At 38.3% G+C, this 18201-nt stretch overlaps 1 protein-coding gene across 1 annotated transcript in view; it reads left to right on the top strand.

Annotated features, from left to right (window-relative positions):
- The window catches only part of PRKAA2 (protein kinase AMP-activated catalytic subunit alpha 2), a 61243-nt gene that overhangs the window by 25517 nt on the left and 17525 nt on the right, over positions 1-18201 (top strand). The window contains exons 3-5 of the mRNA XM_037043171.1: positions 14894-14987; positions 15559-15703; positions 17152-17239. Coding sequence (XP_036899066.1) covers positions 14894-14987; positions 15559-15703; positions 17152-17239 — 327 coding nt within the window. The remainder of the gene's footprint in view (positions 1-14893; positions 14988-15558; positions 15704-17151; positions 17240-18201) is intronic.

The following is an 18201-nucleotide window of genomic DNA, read 5'->3' as shown; positions in this document are numbered from 1 at the left end:
CCCAGTCAGGGCACATGCCTGGGTTGCAGGCCAGTTCCCAGCAGGGGATGCACCAGAAGCAACCATACATTGATGTTTCTCTTCCTCTCTCTTTCCCTTCCCCTCTAAAGATAAATAAATAAAAAAATATTTTTAAAAAAAGAAGTTGTAGTTTAATATTTACTGAGAAAATATGATATGCCAAACACTGATAATTACCTTTGTTTTTTGTCTTAAAGTTTGGATGCAATTTTATAAAATGAGTATTAATGTTACTTATTAAGTACCTGATCCTGGCTAGAAACTGTATCGAGCATTTTAAATATAAAATTTCATTTCATCTGCATAATAAGCCTGTAGGTATTACTACATATTATTATCTTCATTTGGTAAGTAAGGATATTACATAAGGGTATTAGCAACTGTCTGTTGGGGTGACTTTTCTCGCAAGTCCCTCCATGTGCCACAGATGAGAGTAAACATAACTGAGACATGATGTGAACTGCTTGGGGAGGAGAGGTGGCCATTTTCCCAGAGGAAAATCTTCTTAACTCTCAGGGGAAAAAGGCGTTGAGCCCCCTCCTCCAGGGGCTTTTATTGGGTTGTAACACACAGGAATACAGGGGACAAGGATCAAACAGTAGATAACATTTCAAAGAAATCTGAGGGCTTAGTCTGAGTCTGTCAGGCAGAGAGTTTTAGAGTTTCCTGCTTGAACCCTGAACATATGAATGAAAGCACTCCTAGCAGAGCAGATTTCACAGGTTTATCAGGAAGTCTTTGTGATACCAGAGTTTTCTCCAGGACACACTCTAGCATGGCAAGGAGCTGCACCTCTCCCAAGCAGGTATTCAGGCTTAAGGAGATTAGAGCCAGGGAGCACTTCTCCCAGAAGACGTGGGGACTCGGGCTGACTCAAACCTGGGGCGGGGGGTGGTGAGCGAGAGTCCATTGCTCCCTCTTTGTAGGTCATGTCTGGCCTAGGTTGCCCCTCTCTGAGGGCTCTTACCTGTCATTGACTTCCGACCAAGCTTTGGGGGCAGGGAGAGGAAACTGATGCGACTTTGCTACCAGAGACAAGGCTCGCATTCCAAAGGTCATCCCTGGCCCTTGGCCACAGTGGGTAGAGTTGCAATTCCTAGAACCAGGCAGAGCGGTCCACAACATCTGTCCAAGGGCAAATGCTGGTAGTTGGGTTCATATCTGATTCCAAGTTCCATGCTATTAATACCTACTTCTGTACTCCAGCCTTCACAAAATTCAAGTTATGTAAGTCTCTTTTAAAGGAAAAATAATTTTGTGCTCCCTGTTTTGACCAATGGAACATGGATGCTGTGTTGGTCTCATGAGATTATAATGGAGCAGGATTTCCTGTAAGAAATGGAAGATAATGTTTTCAGGAGGAATTTTGTTTTCTCTGATGGGAGTAATATCCATGGGGATTGGCAGTGCACACATTACGTCCCAGTCAGTCAGTCAGTGGCCTTTTAGCCCAGAGGAGCCTGCTCCCCTCAACAGCCCATATTCAGAGGGTGTTATGGCCTTTCCAGGTCTAGCCTGATGGTCCTCAGAGCACACTGTTGAGTATCCCTTGTGAAGGACCTCCGGTCCTGTACAAAGACACAGGTCCCAGGAGCTACCTTAACAAGTGTTAAGCGCCACTGCCACTTTAGTAGAAGCTTTCCCCAGGCCTGTGGAACCAGCCTGTCCCCATACTTTGGAAATATTTTCAGGTTGTAATGATGTGAAGCAAAGGTAAGTTCTATTTCTTCCATTAATTCAGTGTCAGGCCTTTGTGCCTGGTAGGGTCAATGGAACAAAAAACAAATTTCCAAGGTTAAAATATTGAGTCCTCAGTTCTGTATCTTCTTCATGTTAAACTCTCCCCCCCCCCTTTTTTCATTGAATACTATAAAATTTCTTTATCTGACCACTGTTCCAACATGTGTTAGCCAAAATAACATTGCCAGGTCAGGCCCTTCATTTGATTTCTAGTTCCTACTGGTCCTCAGGCCATCTTTCACTTCCTCCTTACAGTCATTGTTATGGTGGTCTATGCCTTACCCAGCTAGCTTCTCCTTGATATCTCCAACTACTCCATCCCACCTCCCTGTTCCTGAAGCAGCATGAACAGCTTTGATGTTCTGTTGCCGACCTTGTTGGAAGGGAGCAAGGGGGCAGGCTGTGGGACTGAGTGTATAAAGTCTACAGTAGTGTACAGTACTGTACACTGCTGTCCTGGGCCTGCACACTCATGCAGCACGCACTTACTGACTCACCCGAGCACCTTTCAGCCCTACAAGCTCCATTCATAATAAGAAGTGCCCAATACAGGTGTACCATTTTTTATAACATATTTTTGTAGTACCTTTTCTGGTTAGATACACAAATACTTATTGTGTTCCAATTGGCTATAGTATTCAGTACCATAACATTCTCTACAGGTAAAGCTTTATCATGTAGCCTAGGTGCATAGTAGGCAATACCAGCTAGGTTTTTATAAGTGCACTCTGTGGTATTGCACAAGGACAAAGCAGCCTAATGATTACTTTTTCAGAATGTATCCCTGGTATTAAACTGATACTTTAGTAATCAGAAACAAGAACTCAATATAAACGCCAGATTCTTACAGTTTTGACACAGTTCTGAAACCAAAATACATTCACAATTTAGATACAACTATAAAACAATGAAGTCAGTGAAATTCAAAGTAGTATCTGTAGTGTAATGTGACAAATATTGGTGTTTTGCAAAACCAAATCACTGTTAGTTAAGTAGTAGAACTGGTAGAAGGAGGTCCAGTACTCTGTTTTTATTTTGTTTCAAATAATATGGCAGAGAAAGCCTGTTTATAGAAGTGTACTCCTAAAAACAAAGCAGTTTTAATACCTTTAAGGCTTTGTTTCTTAGTTCATCGTAATCAGAAATTATATTTAGTTTTAACATTGTTACTGCGCAGTCTTTGATGTCAGTGTTAATGGGGAACATCTTGATAACCCTGTAATTACACAGTTTCTACCTCAAAGCAAGGCTAGCATAGTAGCTGTAGTAGGTGAGTAATGGCCCCAACATGTCCTAATCCCAGACCCTGTGAACATGCTACATTATATGACAAAGGAAAATCAAGTTATAGATTCATCAGTGTAAGAATGTCTGCACCAGTAGAGAATTTTTATAAAAATTTGAGTCAGAGGATACTCCTAGAAGCAAGATCTCAACAGGTTGAGAGAAATGCTTCTGAGAGTAACAGTTTGCTGTTTCTTTTATGCATTTGAGATTAAGGAGAGTTAAGATTAGGCTGAGTAAGGAAGAATACGTGAAGGTGGGAGAAAGCAAGGCGGGCATTAGATTACAGTAAAGAATGTGTGTTCCTTTGAGAGGGGTCATTCTTTAGAAGGAGAGGTTTGAAAAGGGGTATTGCGAAGGTGTGAAGCCCTAAATGTACAGAAATGATGGAGAAGGCTTGCTTAAGGCAAAGGTAAGGCTTTGCTGAAGCAGTTATTTATGTGTCTGGGGCATGACTACCCACTGTGATCTGCCCAGTTAGGAATTTATGATCAGATCACCTGATGAGGTTACTTTCCATAGAACCCCTTTTCTAGTCACGCATTTAAGGTTGTTAATTAATGGAATCAAATGGGCCTTGAAAGTAAGAGAGGGAGTCAGAAGAGTTAGAGATTTTAGATGGAAGCAAGGTCAGAGGGATAAGATGGAAGAAGACTTTGGCTTTGAAGACAGGGGAAGGGGGCCATGCAGGTGGTCTCTAAAAGTTGGCGAATGCAAAGAAATACATTTTCCTCTAGAGCCTCCAGAAGGCAGCGCAGTCCTCCTGACACTGTAATTGTAGCCCAGGGAGATGTGTATCGTGTATCAGCCTTCTAACCTATGAAAGTATAAGAAAGTACATTTTTGTTATTTAAAGTTACTAAGTGTATAGACGGAAACATTTGGAAACTAATAAAGTAGCATTCTTGAAATCCTTAAATCAGTGGGGTTGACCCTGTTGTTGCTAAGATTTGGAACATGCATTTAGTCTTGACTATCACTAGTTATATTTATTGCTAGTGAAATCTTGCAAATTTATATGTTCAGTGATGGCGTCCCTTCAGTGCATCTTACCAACAGCATTTGAATATGCCCCTGACTGTTCAGAGAAAGCTTTTCTTGGGTTTGGTGTGCCATTGGGTTACCTGTGATGATGAAGTTCTCAACTACTGCCATGGAAAGCTCATTCTAACTGTAAGCTTCAGTGTTATTGATCTTCAGTTGGCGCGCACTTAGTCATGTTCATAGATAAGAGATGGGGCTCCTGAAACTGCATGACACTAGCTGGTTATAAGGTTGTCCTCTAGGACCTATGTTCTAGATCCAGAATATGTGTATACAGGATTTTTAAGGTTATCATAAGAGCAAAAGGATAAGCTGTGAGGTTCAGCCACTCCCCCCTCCTGTTCTTTGTTCCCTTAACTTTAAAATGGGGACACCTCATAGTGTTACTCCTCACTTCTTCAAGTGTTTGCAGTGGTATAATGCCTAGTGTTTGATGCGCATTGCCCCAGGGCAGCAATTGGCACCCTGTGAGCTGATTCTGATTCTCTCACATGACTCTTGAGTGGTTTTCTGAAAGAGTTCACATGTGCTTTTGACTCCATGTTATTAGTGACTTTATTCTGGTTACTGAGTGACTTCCAAGCTGTGTCTTTTTGCTCTTCCTTACAGAGTGGCTACTTCCTGTAAGAGGAGAAAGCTGGGAAGCCAGACTAAAAGTATCACATGCCGAAGTGAGAGTGGAGAAGGGAGAGAAATCTGTTTCTGTCTCGTTTCTTGACCTCATCACTGAGAATGCCAACCTTGAAAATCCCAAGGAAATTTTGCCCATTTAGAGCACGAATCCTTGCTTCTGTCCTGTTCTTACAAACAGAAATCAGATTTTGTCAGTGAGCAGTTGTCCTGAGGGTTTATTTTTAATGACATACCGAGCAGTGTTTTCTTGCCTCCGTTTTTATAATTATTTATAATTGTTTAATTTTGTTTTGACTGCCTTGCTCTGGTTTAGAATTATCTGCTATTTTGTTTTATTGCAGGGGTTATAGAACATTCTCAGGGTTGGTCAGAAAGTAATTGGCAGAGGTAAATTTGATGTTTAAATCCCACCTTGGGCTTAATCCATTCAGCTACATTTTCTCTTTAATTGTGGACCTGAATTAAAAAAAAAAATAGAGCACTCTCATGTGTTCTTGCTACAGAGCAAGGTTATTGACATAGCTTCTCATAATGTTAGTGATTTAAACAAAGAGAGAGACCTGATCCTTTTAGTAGTTTTGTTTGTTTCCTGCAGTCTTGGGCTAGCTGCCAAGAATAGTTTCCTTGTTACAGAGTGGGCCTCTAGGATTCGCAAGAAAGTTTCAAAACTGAATACCGAGAATGAGGGATATTTATTTCACAGTTTCTTTATTAACTCAAATTGAGGGGGGCACCCCACTAGGAGAAAATTAGGCGGTGTAAGCAGGATTGAAAGGAAACTCCAAATTTTCCCGTGAACTAAAATTTGTTGGATTACTATTTATCCTTGTCTTTATTTCCCCAGTAGTTCTTAGGAAAACTTTAACTGATCAAAAGATCAGTACTTCCTAATTTGGTAGTGATGGTTTTGCCTGTCTGCTCTCTTTAGCCGTTATCTTATTCAACCTATAGACCACTCTCTAACATTGCTCTCCACCACCACCTTGAAATGTAGTTCCAGGTTTCTATGACATGACAGTTTTCTGGGGTTTCGTTTTCTTTTAATTTTGCCTCCTCTTAAGGCTTTCTTTTACAGGCCCTTCTTTATATCTGCCTGGCCATTAAATATTGATGTAAACATTTCAGCTTCTGATTTATTGTAATTTTCTGAGCGTCATTTGTCATCTGTACGCTCAGGATTTCCAGATCTGTGTTTCTGCACCATCATTTCTCCTGAATTCTGAACACACTTATCAAACTGTTCATTGGGTAATTTCATTCTGAAGTCACAGAGTCATCTGAAACTAAGTCCAACTTTTCTTTATCTCTCGAACTTACACCCTTACTCCTCTTTCTGTTTTTCTCGTGGTTGTTTTTAAATGAATGAAGATACCTTTCTCACAATTTTCAGAGCTGAAAGTTAGCCATCATTTTTATTTTCCCTCATCCCTTAATCTTTAAGTTCTGCCAACTCTTTTGCCCCAGTGTCCTGTGAAATTGTCCATTTCTTCTCTCCCTGTAAGATCACCATCTTCTCTTGCTTATTACAGTTCAGCTGTTACCTGTACTTAGAAAACTTTACCCACATTGCCCATCCCCTAGGCTTCCAATTCCAACTTGTCATTTAGATTTCAGCTTTTAAATACAGGTATCTCTAAAAACCGACTTTATTCCTTAAATTAAGACTACGTTATGTTTCAACCTCTCTGCTCCCACAGCGCTGGGTATTCAGCTTTTCCAAAGCCCTTGACATAATTATGTTGTAACTTCTTATTTTCTGGTTTGTATCTCCCATAAGGCTGAATTCTTTAGGAGCACTTACTATTTTCTTTGTTTTCAACAGAATTTTATTGACCACCTGCTGTCTGATGGGTACTGTTTTAGGCACTGGGGATACAGTGATGAAAGACAGACGAGGGCTTTGCTCTTGTGGAGTTTATGTTCTGGCAGTTTCTAGCAGCTCAAGATAGTAAACAAATTAATAATATTAAGCAGTGATACGTACTATGGAGAGAGTGAAACGTGGAACTGCTAGCTGGTGGTCATTGGTGCCAATTTGAGTGCCAACAGGAATCCCTGTTTGGGGTCTGGTGAAGGAAGAAACTTTGTTTGGTGCGAACAGCTCTATGGTCATACAGCGTGGTTGTGCACGCAGCACTGCTGTGGAACAGCTTAGCAGTGCCCCAGCTTGGGAAACAGCCTTCAGCCTTTGGTGGCAAGTGCTTTGTACCAGCAAGAGGGGAACTGGCTTATATAGACAGAAGTTTCCTCCCCTGGACCCTGATTGGTTAGAGTAGAGCCACTCTGATTTCTCAGAGCTATGCACCTCCCATTGGATGGGGAAAGCTTCAGTCCTATTGGTTGAAATAGGACTCCAAGAACTCTTTTGTAAGGGCTGGCTCAGACGGTGGATATACAGTGCAGGCAGGCAGTGTAGCCATACAGGGGCTTCCCAGTGAAGTGTAGTTTGCATGAGAGGTCCCTGTGCAGAAACGGCTGGTAGGCTCTTCTTCTTCTTTTTTTTTTCCCCTAGACCAGGTAGCCACCAGGAGCCCTTCTTAGTCTTCAGGGTTCACAGTACTGTCTGAAGTGTAATTAGGAAGGGAGAAAGTGCTAATTTAGGTTAGGTTGTGGGGAAGGCCTCAGTGGGGATATAAAGTATGAGCTAACACCTAAAGGATGGTAAAGACCTAGCCATTTGAACATCTGGGACAGTGTTGACAAAGCAAGGGGACCAGTAGCCTCAATGGGGTGAAGCAAATTTTAAGTGTTGTAGGAAAAAGATTTCTGTAATGTTGGGAGTAGAGTGAGCAAGGGGAAGAGAGGTAGTTCATGAGATCAAACAGTAGACACAGACCAGATGTTGTAGTATCTTGAAGGCCTTGCAAGGGGGTTGAATTTGTTCTAAATGGGAAACTTTCAGAGTTGGGGGAGTGACATGATATGACTGTGTGTAGAATGGATATGAAGACAGAAGTGGAATCAGAGAGACCAGTTGGGAAGCTGTTACTGTAGATCAGCTGAGAGATTACGGTGGCTTTAACCAAAATCATAGCCCAGATTTGTGCTGCCTAATACAGTGGTCACCAGCCACGTGTGGCATAAATTTAAATTAATTAAAACTAAAAATTTAGTTCGCTTGTGTCAGTAGCCACATTTCAAGTGCTTCATAGCCACGTATGGCTAGGGGCTATTATATGGGACAGTGAAAATGTATAAGATTTCTATCACTGTCAAACAGAAAGTTCTGCTTGACAGCACTGGTCTAGATAAAAATAAATTGATGGATTCAATACATATTTTGGAGGTAGAACTAATGATTTGCTGAGGAAAGGAAAGGAAGGAATCCCTTTTTTCCCCCTTGAGCAACTGGGATTTGGGGTTTTGGCTTGAGTAACTAATGGGTTGGCCAAAAAGTTCCTTAGATTGTTTCTGTAAGATGGTTCTAGCAGCACCTACTTATCTTTAACTTCATTTGAAACAGTTTTGTTAGATTGTATTGTGACAATGGTCATATCTATGTGCATTAAAAAAACTTTTTAAAATTGGTAACTCTTTGTACAGCCATTTTAATATTGAAGATGGAAGAAAAGCAACATTTTTGGAATATCTTGTTTTATTATTTCAAGAAAGGTAAAAACAGAGGGAAAACAAAGAGATTTGTGCAGTATATGGAGAAGGTGCTGTGATTGATTGAACTTGTCAAAAGTGTTTTGCAAAGTTTCATGCAGATTTATTGCTGGATGATGCTGCATGGTCAGGTAGACCAGTTGAAGTTGATAGCGATCAAATCAAGACATTAATTGAGCAAAATCAACATTATACCACAGGAGAGATAGCTGACTCAAAATACTCAAAATACTCCAAGATACACTAAAATACTCAAATACTCAAAATACTCAAAATACACCAAAATACTCAAAATACTTGAATCAATATAAGCTTATTCCTGAAAATGAAAAATGTTGTGTGTTTTATTTTACAGAAAAAACTAAACAGACTTTCTGGCCAACCCAAAAGGTAGTGACAATAATGCCATTTTCTGAGACAGGAAGAATGAAGGAGAATCCTACTGGGTTATGTGTGAACATTAAGAGTACTGTTTTGGCCATGTTAGTAGACATCTAAAGGGAGATTTCAAGTGTCATCTTGATCTTCCTAGCACCTAGCGTAGCGGTTAGGTGTTAATACTTGTAGCGTGTGCACAGAGATGGCATGGAATCAAGGTCTCGATGGTTCTAGGAGGACAGGCAAGGACAAGAATGAAAGTGTAAAGAATTTGGTGTGTTAGGAATATGTGGTCTGGTTTGGCTGATGCAGAGTGTATGTCAAGAAATGGAGGAAAATAAAGCCAGAAAGTTAGCTTATTAATCATTTGTTCAACAAATAGCACCATTTAGGCATTGGGGATATATCATTAAGCAAAAACATGAAAACAAAATTTCTGCTATTACGGAGTGCAGTGAGGAGATAGACCATAAACCCTGTACTAGTAAAACACCATGTACGTTGGCGTAGAGGTGAGGAAATATGCCAGGCAGATACCGAAAGAAGGAAAACAACAGATGGAGGGAACAGCAAATACAAGGGCTCTGAGAAGGAAATTCCTACAGGCCAGAGGTCAAGGGAACAGAGTGATCTAGGGGGAATTGGAGTAAGAGATGATTTCACAGACATAAAAGGGAGCCAGATTGTGTAAGTCATTGTGAAGACTTTGGCTTTTACTCTAAGATCGGAAGCCACTGTGAAGTTTTGATCAGAAGTATGATTTAATCTGACTTCCCCTGAAGCACAAATACCAGATAGGAGTTAATTGCAGTATTCTGGGTAAAAGAGATTGTGACTTGGAACAGAACATTGTGTAGAAGGTATTGAGAAACAAGTAAATTCTCTATCTAATTTCCAGGTAGAGATACCAGCATTCACTGACAGACTAGGTTATGCAAGGAGAGAAGTCTGGGCTGACTTCAGGGTTATCTTGGGCAAATAAAAGAAATGGAGTTGCCATTAACTGAAGTGAGGGAGGTGGTAAGAGAAAGAAGTTTGAGCTGAGGTGTTGAGGGGAAGTATCAATCATTTGATTTTGACTTTATGAATTTGAGGTGCTTATTAGACATCCAGGTAGACATATAAGGCTCTTGAATACGTGAGGCTGACATTAAGCGGAGAGAGGTAAACTAGAGATTAAATCAGAAGTCATCATATAGATGGTATTTGAGATATTTAAAGCCCTAAGACTGGATGAGATCACCAAGGATGTGAGTGGTTTCTTCAACAAAAGAAGGCAAGAAAAAAAATCAGATGGAGGAGCAATCTGTAAATGAAAAGAAACATAAGATATATATCCACCAAATGCATTGTGTGGATTGTATTTGAATCCTAATTCAATAAAAATATAAAAACAAAAAGCATTATAAGCTCATCAAGAAACCTGTTTAAGTATTTGGTACTTTCATAATATGTTAAATTTATGCATGATAACACTATCGTGTATGTTCATATATTTTTTTAAGTTACTATCCTTTAGAGATACATACAGACCTATTTACAGAGAAAATGAAAGCCAAATTCAATGTGAATTGATTGAAAATATATTTTATAAAGTTAATAACTTTAACTGGACATTAATTATACTATAGAATGTTACAGAAAGTAGAGATTCCTATGTTACACATAAATAATAAAAGCATGATTAATCCAGTAAAAATGGGCAAAAGGCACAAGTAAGCATTTCATAAGAAATGTGTATGGTGTCTGGAGAATATATAAATCTACAGCCTCTTAAATATTTTAGTGTTTCTAAAATCTGTTTGGAAAACAGTTGGCATCATCCTACACTTGAACATTTGTATTAACTATGACTTAGCAATTTCACTCACAGGCGTAGACCAAAGAGAAAATCTTGCCATGTACAGGAATGTTCACTGCAGTCCTATTTATAATAGCAAAATTGTGGGAATAGCCTTAATACCCTTTAGTGGTAGATTGGATGAATAAATTACCTCTCCATTGAGAGGAGAGTTAAATGATTAAGTATAAAGGAATATTATACAATTCAAATCAAATAACTATAGCAAACAAAACAATGTGGATGAATCTCAATAAAACAAGTCCCCAAATATTATATATAGAATGGTACCTTTTTTAAAGCTAAGAAAAATTAAAATAACGGTACACATATGAATAATATTTTACATATATATGAAGGGAGGGTGATACACATACCCATATATGTAGTTAAATAAATAACACTATGAAAGAGTGATACACAAACACACATTTGTAGATACATCAATAACATTATAAAAGAGACCAAGGGAAGGATGAACAGGGTCTCAGGATGATGGCTCCGTTGGGTGAGCACATGCAGTAGTGTGGGAGGGCTACTGCTCTGTGTTTAAACCGCAGGTGGCAAACACAAGGCCGAATCCGGCCCTCCACCTTGATTATCTGGCCTGCACCTTGTTTCTACCCAGCAGCAGCGGCAGCACCGAACTCTTGCTAACTGTTAAGGAGTAGTTACATGTATACAGTCCTAAAATTACATTTGGCTCTTTGGAGGCAACCCCAAGGCTAATATGGTCCCCGGTGAAAATGAGTTCGACACCTCTGGGTTAGATGGAAGGTATTGCAAAGGTCCTGGTGCTTTGTTTGGGTGGTGGTTTTGTAGGTACTTGTATCATTAAAATAATAAAAACAGAACATTTGTAGACTAGTCAAAATAAGTGCTATGGGCCAAGGATGATTATTTTTTTATAACTGAGTTCTAATTAAAGAAAAGTATTTTGTGTTTATTGCTGTATAAAGAATATTTAAAAATCTCTATAGCTATAACCATCACAAAGGTATACTCATGAATGTTGATTTTTGTCTAACTTTAGATACAGTTTTTTTTCTGTGAGTTTGATATGCTATTAAATGGCTATTGCCAGAAATGTGCCCACATTACTTGGCTACCTGGGGAATGCTTCAGGTTTTTCTGGATGCTTGATTTTTTTCCCTTAATTAGAAATAGTATTTCTAAAAAAATTTCTAAAGCACATTAGTTTTCTTTTATATTATATTAGTGATTCATAACTGAATTTCTTATAATGCTTCTCTGGTGAATTACTTTAGAGGGCACAGAAGATTGGGCCTACTCTGGCCAGGCTTAGAACATATCCTATAATTTATTTTTTTCTGCAAAATCCTTGAAATAAAGCTGTTTTTAAGAAACAGCTTTAAAAGGACCTTTCCTTTTAAAAAGCATGTTTTCCTTTATCTCTATTTTATTCTGGTTAACTGAAATTTTATTACTTAAGGTTTTGTAGTAATTTTACTGTAATTTTTCAGATTATTCAGTCTCAGATTAAGGTGCTAATTCATATATTTATTTAAATAGCTACTTTGTTACAGATACTTTGCTGGGTGCGTACTCATTCATTAACCTAATCATCATCGTCATAAATGTGTAATTAAAAATTGAGGTGCACACTCTGAAGCTAAGTGAGTTGTTTCTGCGAGGGCAAAAAGGACTTAATCTAGATTTCAAAAGGGACTCTTCAGTGGAACTCTGAAGGGTAACTCATAACCAGTTAAAGGGGAGTATGTGCAGGTTGTGGTATAGGATTTAGGTTAGCAGAAGCAGGTACGCCGTGGCGGGAGGGAGTGCAGTGTGACTGTAAATCAAAGAAATAGTGTACAGTAGTGGCGGGAATCACAGGCAGAGGCCTGGTTAATTCAGGACCTAGGAGGGACGGGAAACCCTAGAGGATTTCTGACTAGGAGTCTACTGAAGAATGGATTTGTGTTTCGAGAAGAATGCTTGCTTAATACCCATCTTTGCATAGATTGCGGTCTCCACACGTACAGGGAGGAGCTATTGATCTCACTGAGTGGAATACAAGTGAGTGGGTACTGAGTAAATATGAAGTATGACCACTTAAGTGCTCAGTGTCTGGTACACAGCAAGTGCTCAGTAATGTTAGCTGTGGTTTTCATTACTCTAGACTGGCCTTTGCTGAGGACAGTGGCTACTGTAGAGATAGGGATTTCATGAAATAGTTAAATCCAAAAGTATCTATTGAAGACCTGTGATCTACGCGGAGGAATCTGTAGCTGAATGTAGTAGCATTTCATCTCTTCTTTTCTCTCTTGCCCCCGAGATGGACGGAGCAGAAAAGTGGCTGAGAATTCTGTTGATAAATCAGATTATTTACAGCAAGGGGGACATCGGTCCCTCTTTTGCTTTACACCATCCATTTTATTCAGTGAGAGTTTAGTGCTTGTTACTGTGGCTATATTTAGAGTTGGCTTTTTAGGATGGCTTCTAGAGTTTTCAGTAAAATTCCCCTTCCATACCTCATTTGAAATAGTCTCAACATGATTCCTCAGTAATCCTAGTTTATTTTATATGAAGTGGGGGTAATTTATCATTTTTCATCTCAGTGACTGTTTACTATTAGAAATTGCTATTAGAAATATTTATTGTGAAAATCTGTCATTTGCAGTACCATAGCCTTAATATTTTACTTTTTCCAGTGTTTGCATATGATGTGTCTTCTCTTAACGTGTAGTACGTAGTTATACCATGAACTTCCTGGCCACTTCTCCCTGTTCTTTAATAGAGAACAGTATTTGACTCTGTGCACTTGAATAAAAGGTGCCCCATCGGGCTGGACTTACTACCAAAAGGTTCGCCTGCTTCTGACACATCCTGTGTACGGCTTGAAGGGTGGCATCTGGGCCACTTTTCAGCTTTTACCTGGCTGCCTTTAAGCCATGCAAAAACTACACAACTATACTTAGTGGCCTTAGATAGTAACTTAGTATAAATTAGATGTTGCTCACCATCAACCAGATGATAGATAATTGTTTATAAGCAAAGCAAACCTACTTTAAAAAGTAAAACAATTGTTCATTTATAGGTATTAAATGCAACCTTCAGGTAAAACATTAATTGTTATATTTAACTTGTTTTCAGATTTTTTGTTTTTGCGCTTGGGGGAAGTTGTAATTTTTAGGAAATTTTTTATTTTGTCCTATAAAGCTGAGGTTCTTTTCTTTTATTTTTTTAATTGTTCAAGTTTTCTGTCAGGGTCTTTAATAAATAAATAAATTTTAATACATACATCTATTTAATTTTTATTGTGGCATTTTTAAAATATATACAAGGCAAAGTGTGGAAGCCTCATCTCTCTCATTCAGCTTCAACAGTTGTCAGTGGATTATTTTTATCCACTTCCTTCCACTTCTCCCATCCTAGATTATTTTGAAGCAAATTCCAAATATTATGTTTTTAGCCTGCAATTTTTTTAGCATCTACTCTGAAAAATAAAGACAATTTTTAACATTTTTGTAATTTAAGCACAGTTTATTGTAACAGCTAAAAATTAATATTACCCAGTCTGTATTCAGACTTTTTCTTTAAACATGTCTTTTTTTTTAGTTGATTTTAGCAAGAGAGAAGAAGAGGGAGACAGACAGAAAGAAACATTAATTTGTTGTTCCACTTATTTATGCATTCCTTGGTTGATTCTTGTATGTGCCCTGACTGGGGATCGAACCTGCAACCTTGCATGTTGGGACAATGTTCTAATCAAATGAGCTACCTGACCAGGACAAGACTTTCTTGATTGTTTGTAAATGGTTTTTAAAGTTGTTTTGTTTGAGTCAGAATCAAAACAAGTGTATGCAGTGTAAATGGTTAGTATGTCCCTTGAATTACTTTAAATATATAGCTTTCCCTGTCTTTTTTCTTCCTTGGGATTTACTTGTGGAGTAAATGGTCAAATCATATGTCTGCTTTCTGGAATTTGTTAATTGTATCCCTGTGGTATCATTTAACCTTTCTAAGAATACTTTTTACTTATGCTTAAATATGTATTATACCTAATCTCCATATGCTATAAACAAGTTTTTATTTAAGTGGAAAATTAATGCTTAACTTAGTTGTTGAAGATTGAAGGATTTTAAATATACCTGTAAACATAAAAGGAAGAAGCTGGAGAAAAGTCTATATTGGTCTCAGAAAGTAGTTGAATTTTGTTAAGCTGTGTGTTTATAGGTCTCTGATCATTTTGGTAAGATAAATTTGTTGCCATTTTAATATATTGTAAAACACTGGAATTTGAAGTTGTAGCAAGAATAGATATAAAGGTTGATTTTGGTTACAGTAATATTTTTTAAATTAATTTTTTCTTATTTACAAAAGATACCAGGTGATCAGCACTCCAACAGATTTTTTTATGGTAATGGAATATGTGTCTGGAGGTGAATTATTTGACTACATCTGTAAACACGGACGGGTGAGTAACACTGTCTAAAATTCCTAAGCCAAAGAAGAGGGAAGTAGTGGGAAATAGCAAACCACAGAGATATTGTTAAAATTGGGGTTGCTTTGGTAGTAATGCCCAACTAAACATACAGGCTATTACAGGTATTTTCTTTCTTAAAAAGCACAACTTTTGAAATACTGGTTTCAGGGGGTAAGTTCCACTTAATTACTGACATGACTCCTGTGCTTTTCAAAATGAAAAACCCATTCCCTAACATCGTACTGAAGCCTCAGTTGCTTTCTTTCTTAGCCCTTTCTTGTAAGTTCTATTTTGGGTTGTTTTCCTTGTGGATTCCCCAAGACTTGTTCACATTTAGTAATATTAATTGAAGATTAAATAAATATTACTGCCTAGCAGCAAAGAAAAACCCGTTGATTGACATGTTGAGCTTTAAATGCGAGCTTTTGGTTTGATTTGCTGAAGATTCTAGCACAATCTGATGAGCTTATTACTCAGTTAAATTTAGGCTGATTTTGAAACTGAAGCTCTTGCTGTGTAAACGTCCCAAATATTTTTAGTGCAGCTTGTCTCACATTGATAGGTGGAAGAGGTGGAGGCCAGGCGGCTCTTCCAGCAGATCCTGTCTGGTGTGGACTACTGTCACCGGCACATGGTCGTTCACCGGGACCTGAAACCGGAGAATGTGCTGTTGGATGCCCACATGAATGCCAAGATAGCTGATTTCGGTATGTCACTCAGAGCGGTTCAGAAATGTACTAGCTGCCTTTCAAGAGTGTGTCAGTGACAATGCTTATGGAACTGAGAACTTTCCATTTCAACATTGTGAATCCTGTTCCATGAAAAGGGATTCGTTGCACAGTCTTCTCGTTAGCTGGTTGTTTATTTAAACATGCTTTAAAAAAACCCCTTGTAGACATGGACAACAGTGTAGTGATTACCAGAGGGAAAGGGGGTGGGGGAGGTAGAAGAGGTGAGGGGCATGAATGGTGATGACTCTGGGCGATGAGCATGCAATGTGATATACAGATAACGCTGTATACCTGAAACCTGTATAATTGTATTAACCAATGTCATCTCACTAAATTCAATAAAAAGAATAAAAATTTAAAACGTAGCAGATACTTCCAGAGAAGTTCCAGGGCTAGGTAGGGGTCAAAGTAAACCCATTCAAACTGGGTTTCTTCCGAAGGAAATGAAACTTACCCGGTTTATGTGCGGGTCACAAACTCGGTTGAAAATGAGGGCACTCTCTCTGATGAGTGCACTTAAACAGAGGTACGTGAAAGTTTGATTGCAGTTTTGGAGCTTTAGGGTCCTTCTGTGAATCAATGGGGGTGATGTCATTGGATCTCAGGGTAACATCTACCATTTGGTAAAAAGTTGGAGTTTTTGTCAGGGGTACAATAAAAGCCAACATGTAATTTTTATGCATCACACAATTTTTATGCACCATACACTTTCCGGGGTAAACATACCTGGACAGGCTACCGTAATAGGGTGTCTTGGGGAAAGGATTAGGAAGTCAGAGACTGCAGAAAGAGATGCAAGCGTGCCAGGCTTCAGCATTGCTTATTTCAAACTTTTGTCAGTACTTTAATCTGTAAGCCAGGAAACTAGTTTTCCTGTTTCTCTTCTCTAAATCGCAGAACTCATTTGGTGCTATAGTTCAACTAGATTTTTGGTTCAATCGATTATTTTTTTTATGTTAAATTAAAGCTTTCCATGTTATACACTTTTGGGATGTAACTTCTAAATTGGAGCCTGTTTTATTGCTACTTTTTAAAAAAGGCTTTTGAAAGTGTAGCATAAAAAGTAATAATCTTTGTTCTCTCACCTGTAAAAGTGGGTAAATAATATTTCCTTGGGTTTATGTTTGGAAAAGTTTGTATAGTTTAGGATAGCCTTATATTTGTGAAGCAGATCAGTGTTTTTGTTTAGAAGAGGAATTCCATTTCAATCGCACGTGTGATGTTTTAGTTTTTTTGTTGCGGTGTAACAGCACTCTGAAATGGTCTTTTTCTAGTGTAACAAATGCTTTCCACTGCTTTTTTTATTCATTAAAACATATGATATATGGAGCATCAAAGACTTGGCTTTTTTTTTTCTTGTGCACTTACCAGTATCTACTTTTGGAAGTACCTAGCAACTGGGTAAACATTACTCTTATTTTCAGGATTGTCCAATATGATGTCAGATGGCGAATTTCTGCGAACTAGTTGTGGATCTCCGAATTATGCGGCACCTGAAGTAATCTCAGGCAGGTAATAATGTATCAGTGAAGAGGAAGCTTCTTGTAATCTTTTGTTCATTCTGCTAATACTTAATTATATATTCTCTTTACAAGATAAGATTTTTAACACAGTAGAAACAAAATGTGCCTTTATTTTTTCATTGTTGAAGAGATATTTATATTAAACATTTTAAACGTTTAATTTTGTTATGAATATATTTAAGGAAATTTCCTATTAAAATGACTGAAATAAATGTTAATACTTTCATTTTAAAAAAAGTGTAGATAGGCCCTGACTGGTGTAGCTTAGTGGATTGAGCGCGGGCCTGTGAACCACACGATCACGGTTCGATTCCCAGTCAGGGCACATGCCTGGGTTGCAGGCCAGTTCCCAGCAGGGGACTCATGAGAGGCAACCATACATTGATATTTCTCTCCTTCTCTCCTTCCCTTCCCCTCTAAAGATAAAAAAAAAGTGTAGATAATCTTTTGCTAAATTTAAGCTAGTGTTATTATTTACTTATAAGACATGATCCTTTCATGATATTTTACAAATCCTTTTATAAAGTATATAGAGTATTTTACATTTTGTTTTTGGAAGAATGAGGTTTTGGGAGGACAGTTATGCCATTTTGTTGACTTCAGCTGCACAGGTGGAGACTTTATAATTTTAAAATTACATGTAATTTTCTCATTGGTACATTCTTAAAATGGTTATACAGATTGCAGTCATAAACCCAAGTCTTCTATAGAGACCATTGTCTGATTTTAAAAGCTAACAGAATTCTGCCCTGGCTGGTGTGGCTCAGTGGATTGAGTGCCGGCTTGCAAACCAAAGGGTCACTGGTTTAATCCCTAGTCAGGGCACATGCCTGGGTTGCAGGTCCCTAGTAGGTTGTGTGTGGGAGATAACCACACATTGATCTTTCTCTTCCTCTCTTTCTCCCTTCCCCTCTCTGTCAAAACAAATAAGTAAAACCTTTAAAAAATTGA

The sequence above is a fragment of the Sturnira hondurensis genome, unplaced genomic scaffold, assembly GCF_014824575.4.
Source record: "Sturnira hondurensis isolate 20B ecotype Veracruz unplaced genomic scaffold, ASM1482457v3 Scaffold0004068, whole genome shotgun sequence".
NCBI classification, from domain to species: Eukaryota; Metazoa; Chordata; class Mammalia; order Chiroptera; family Phyllostomidae; genus Sturnira; species Sturnira hondurensis.
This window is presented reverse-complemented; position numbering and strand designations above follow the sequence as displayed.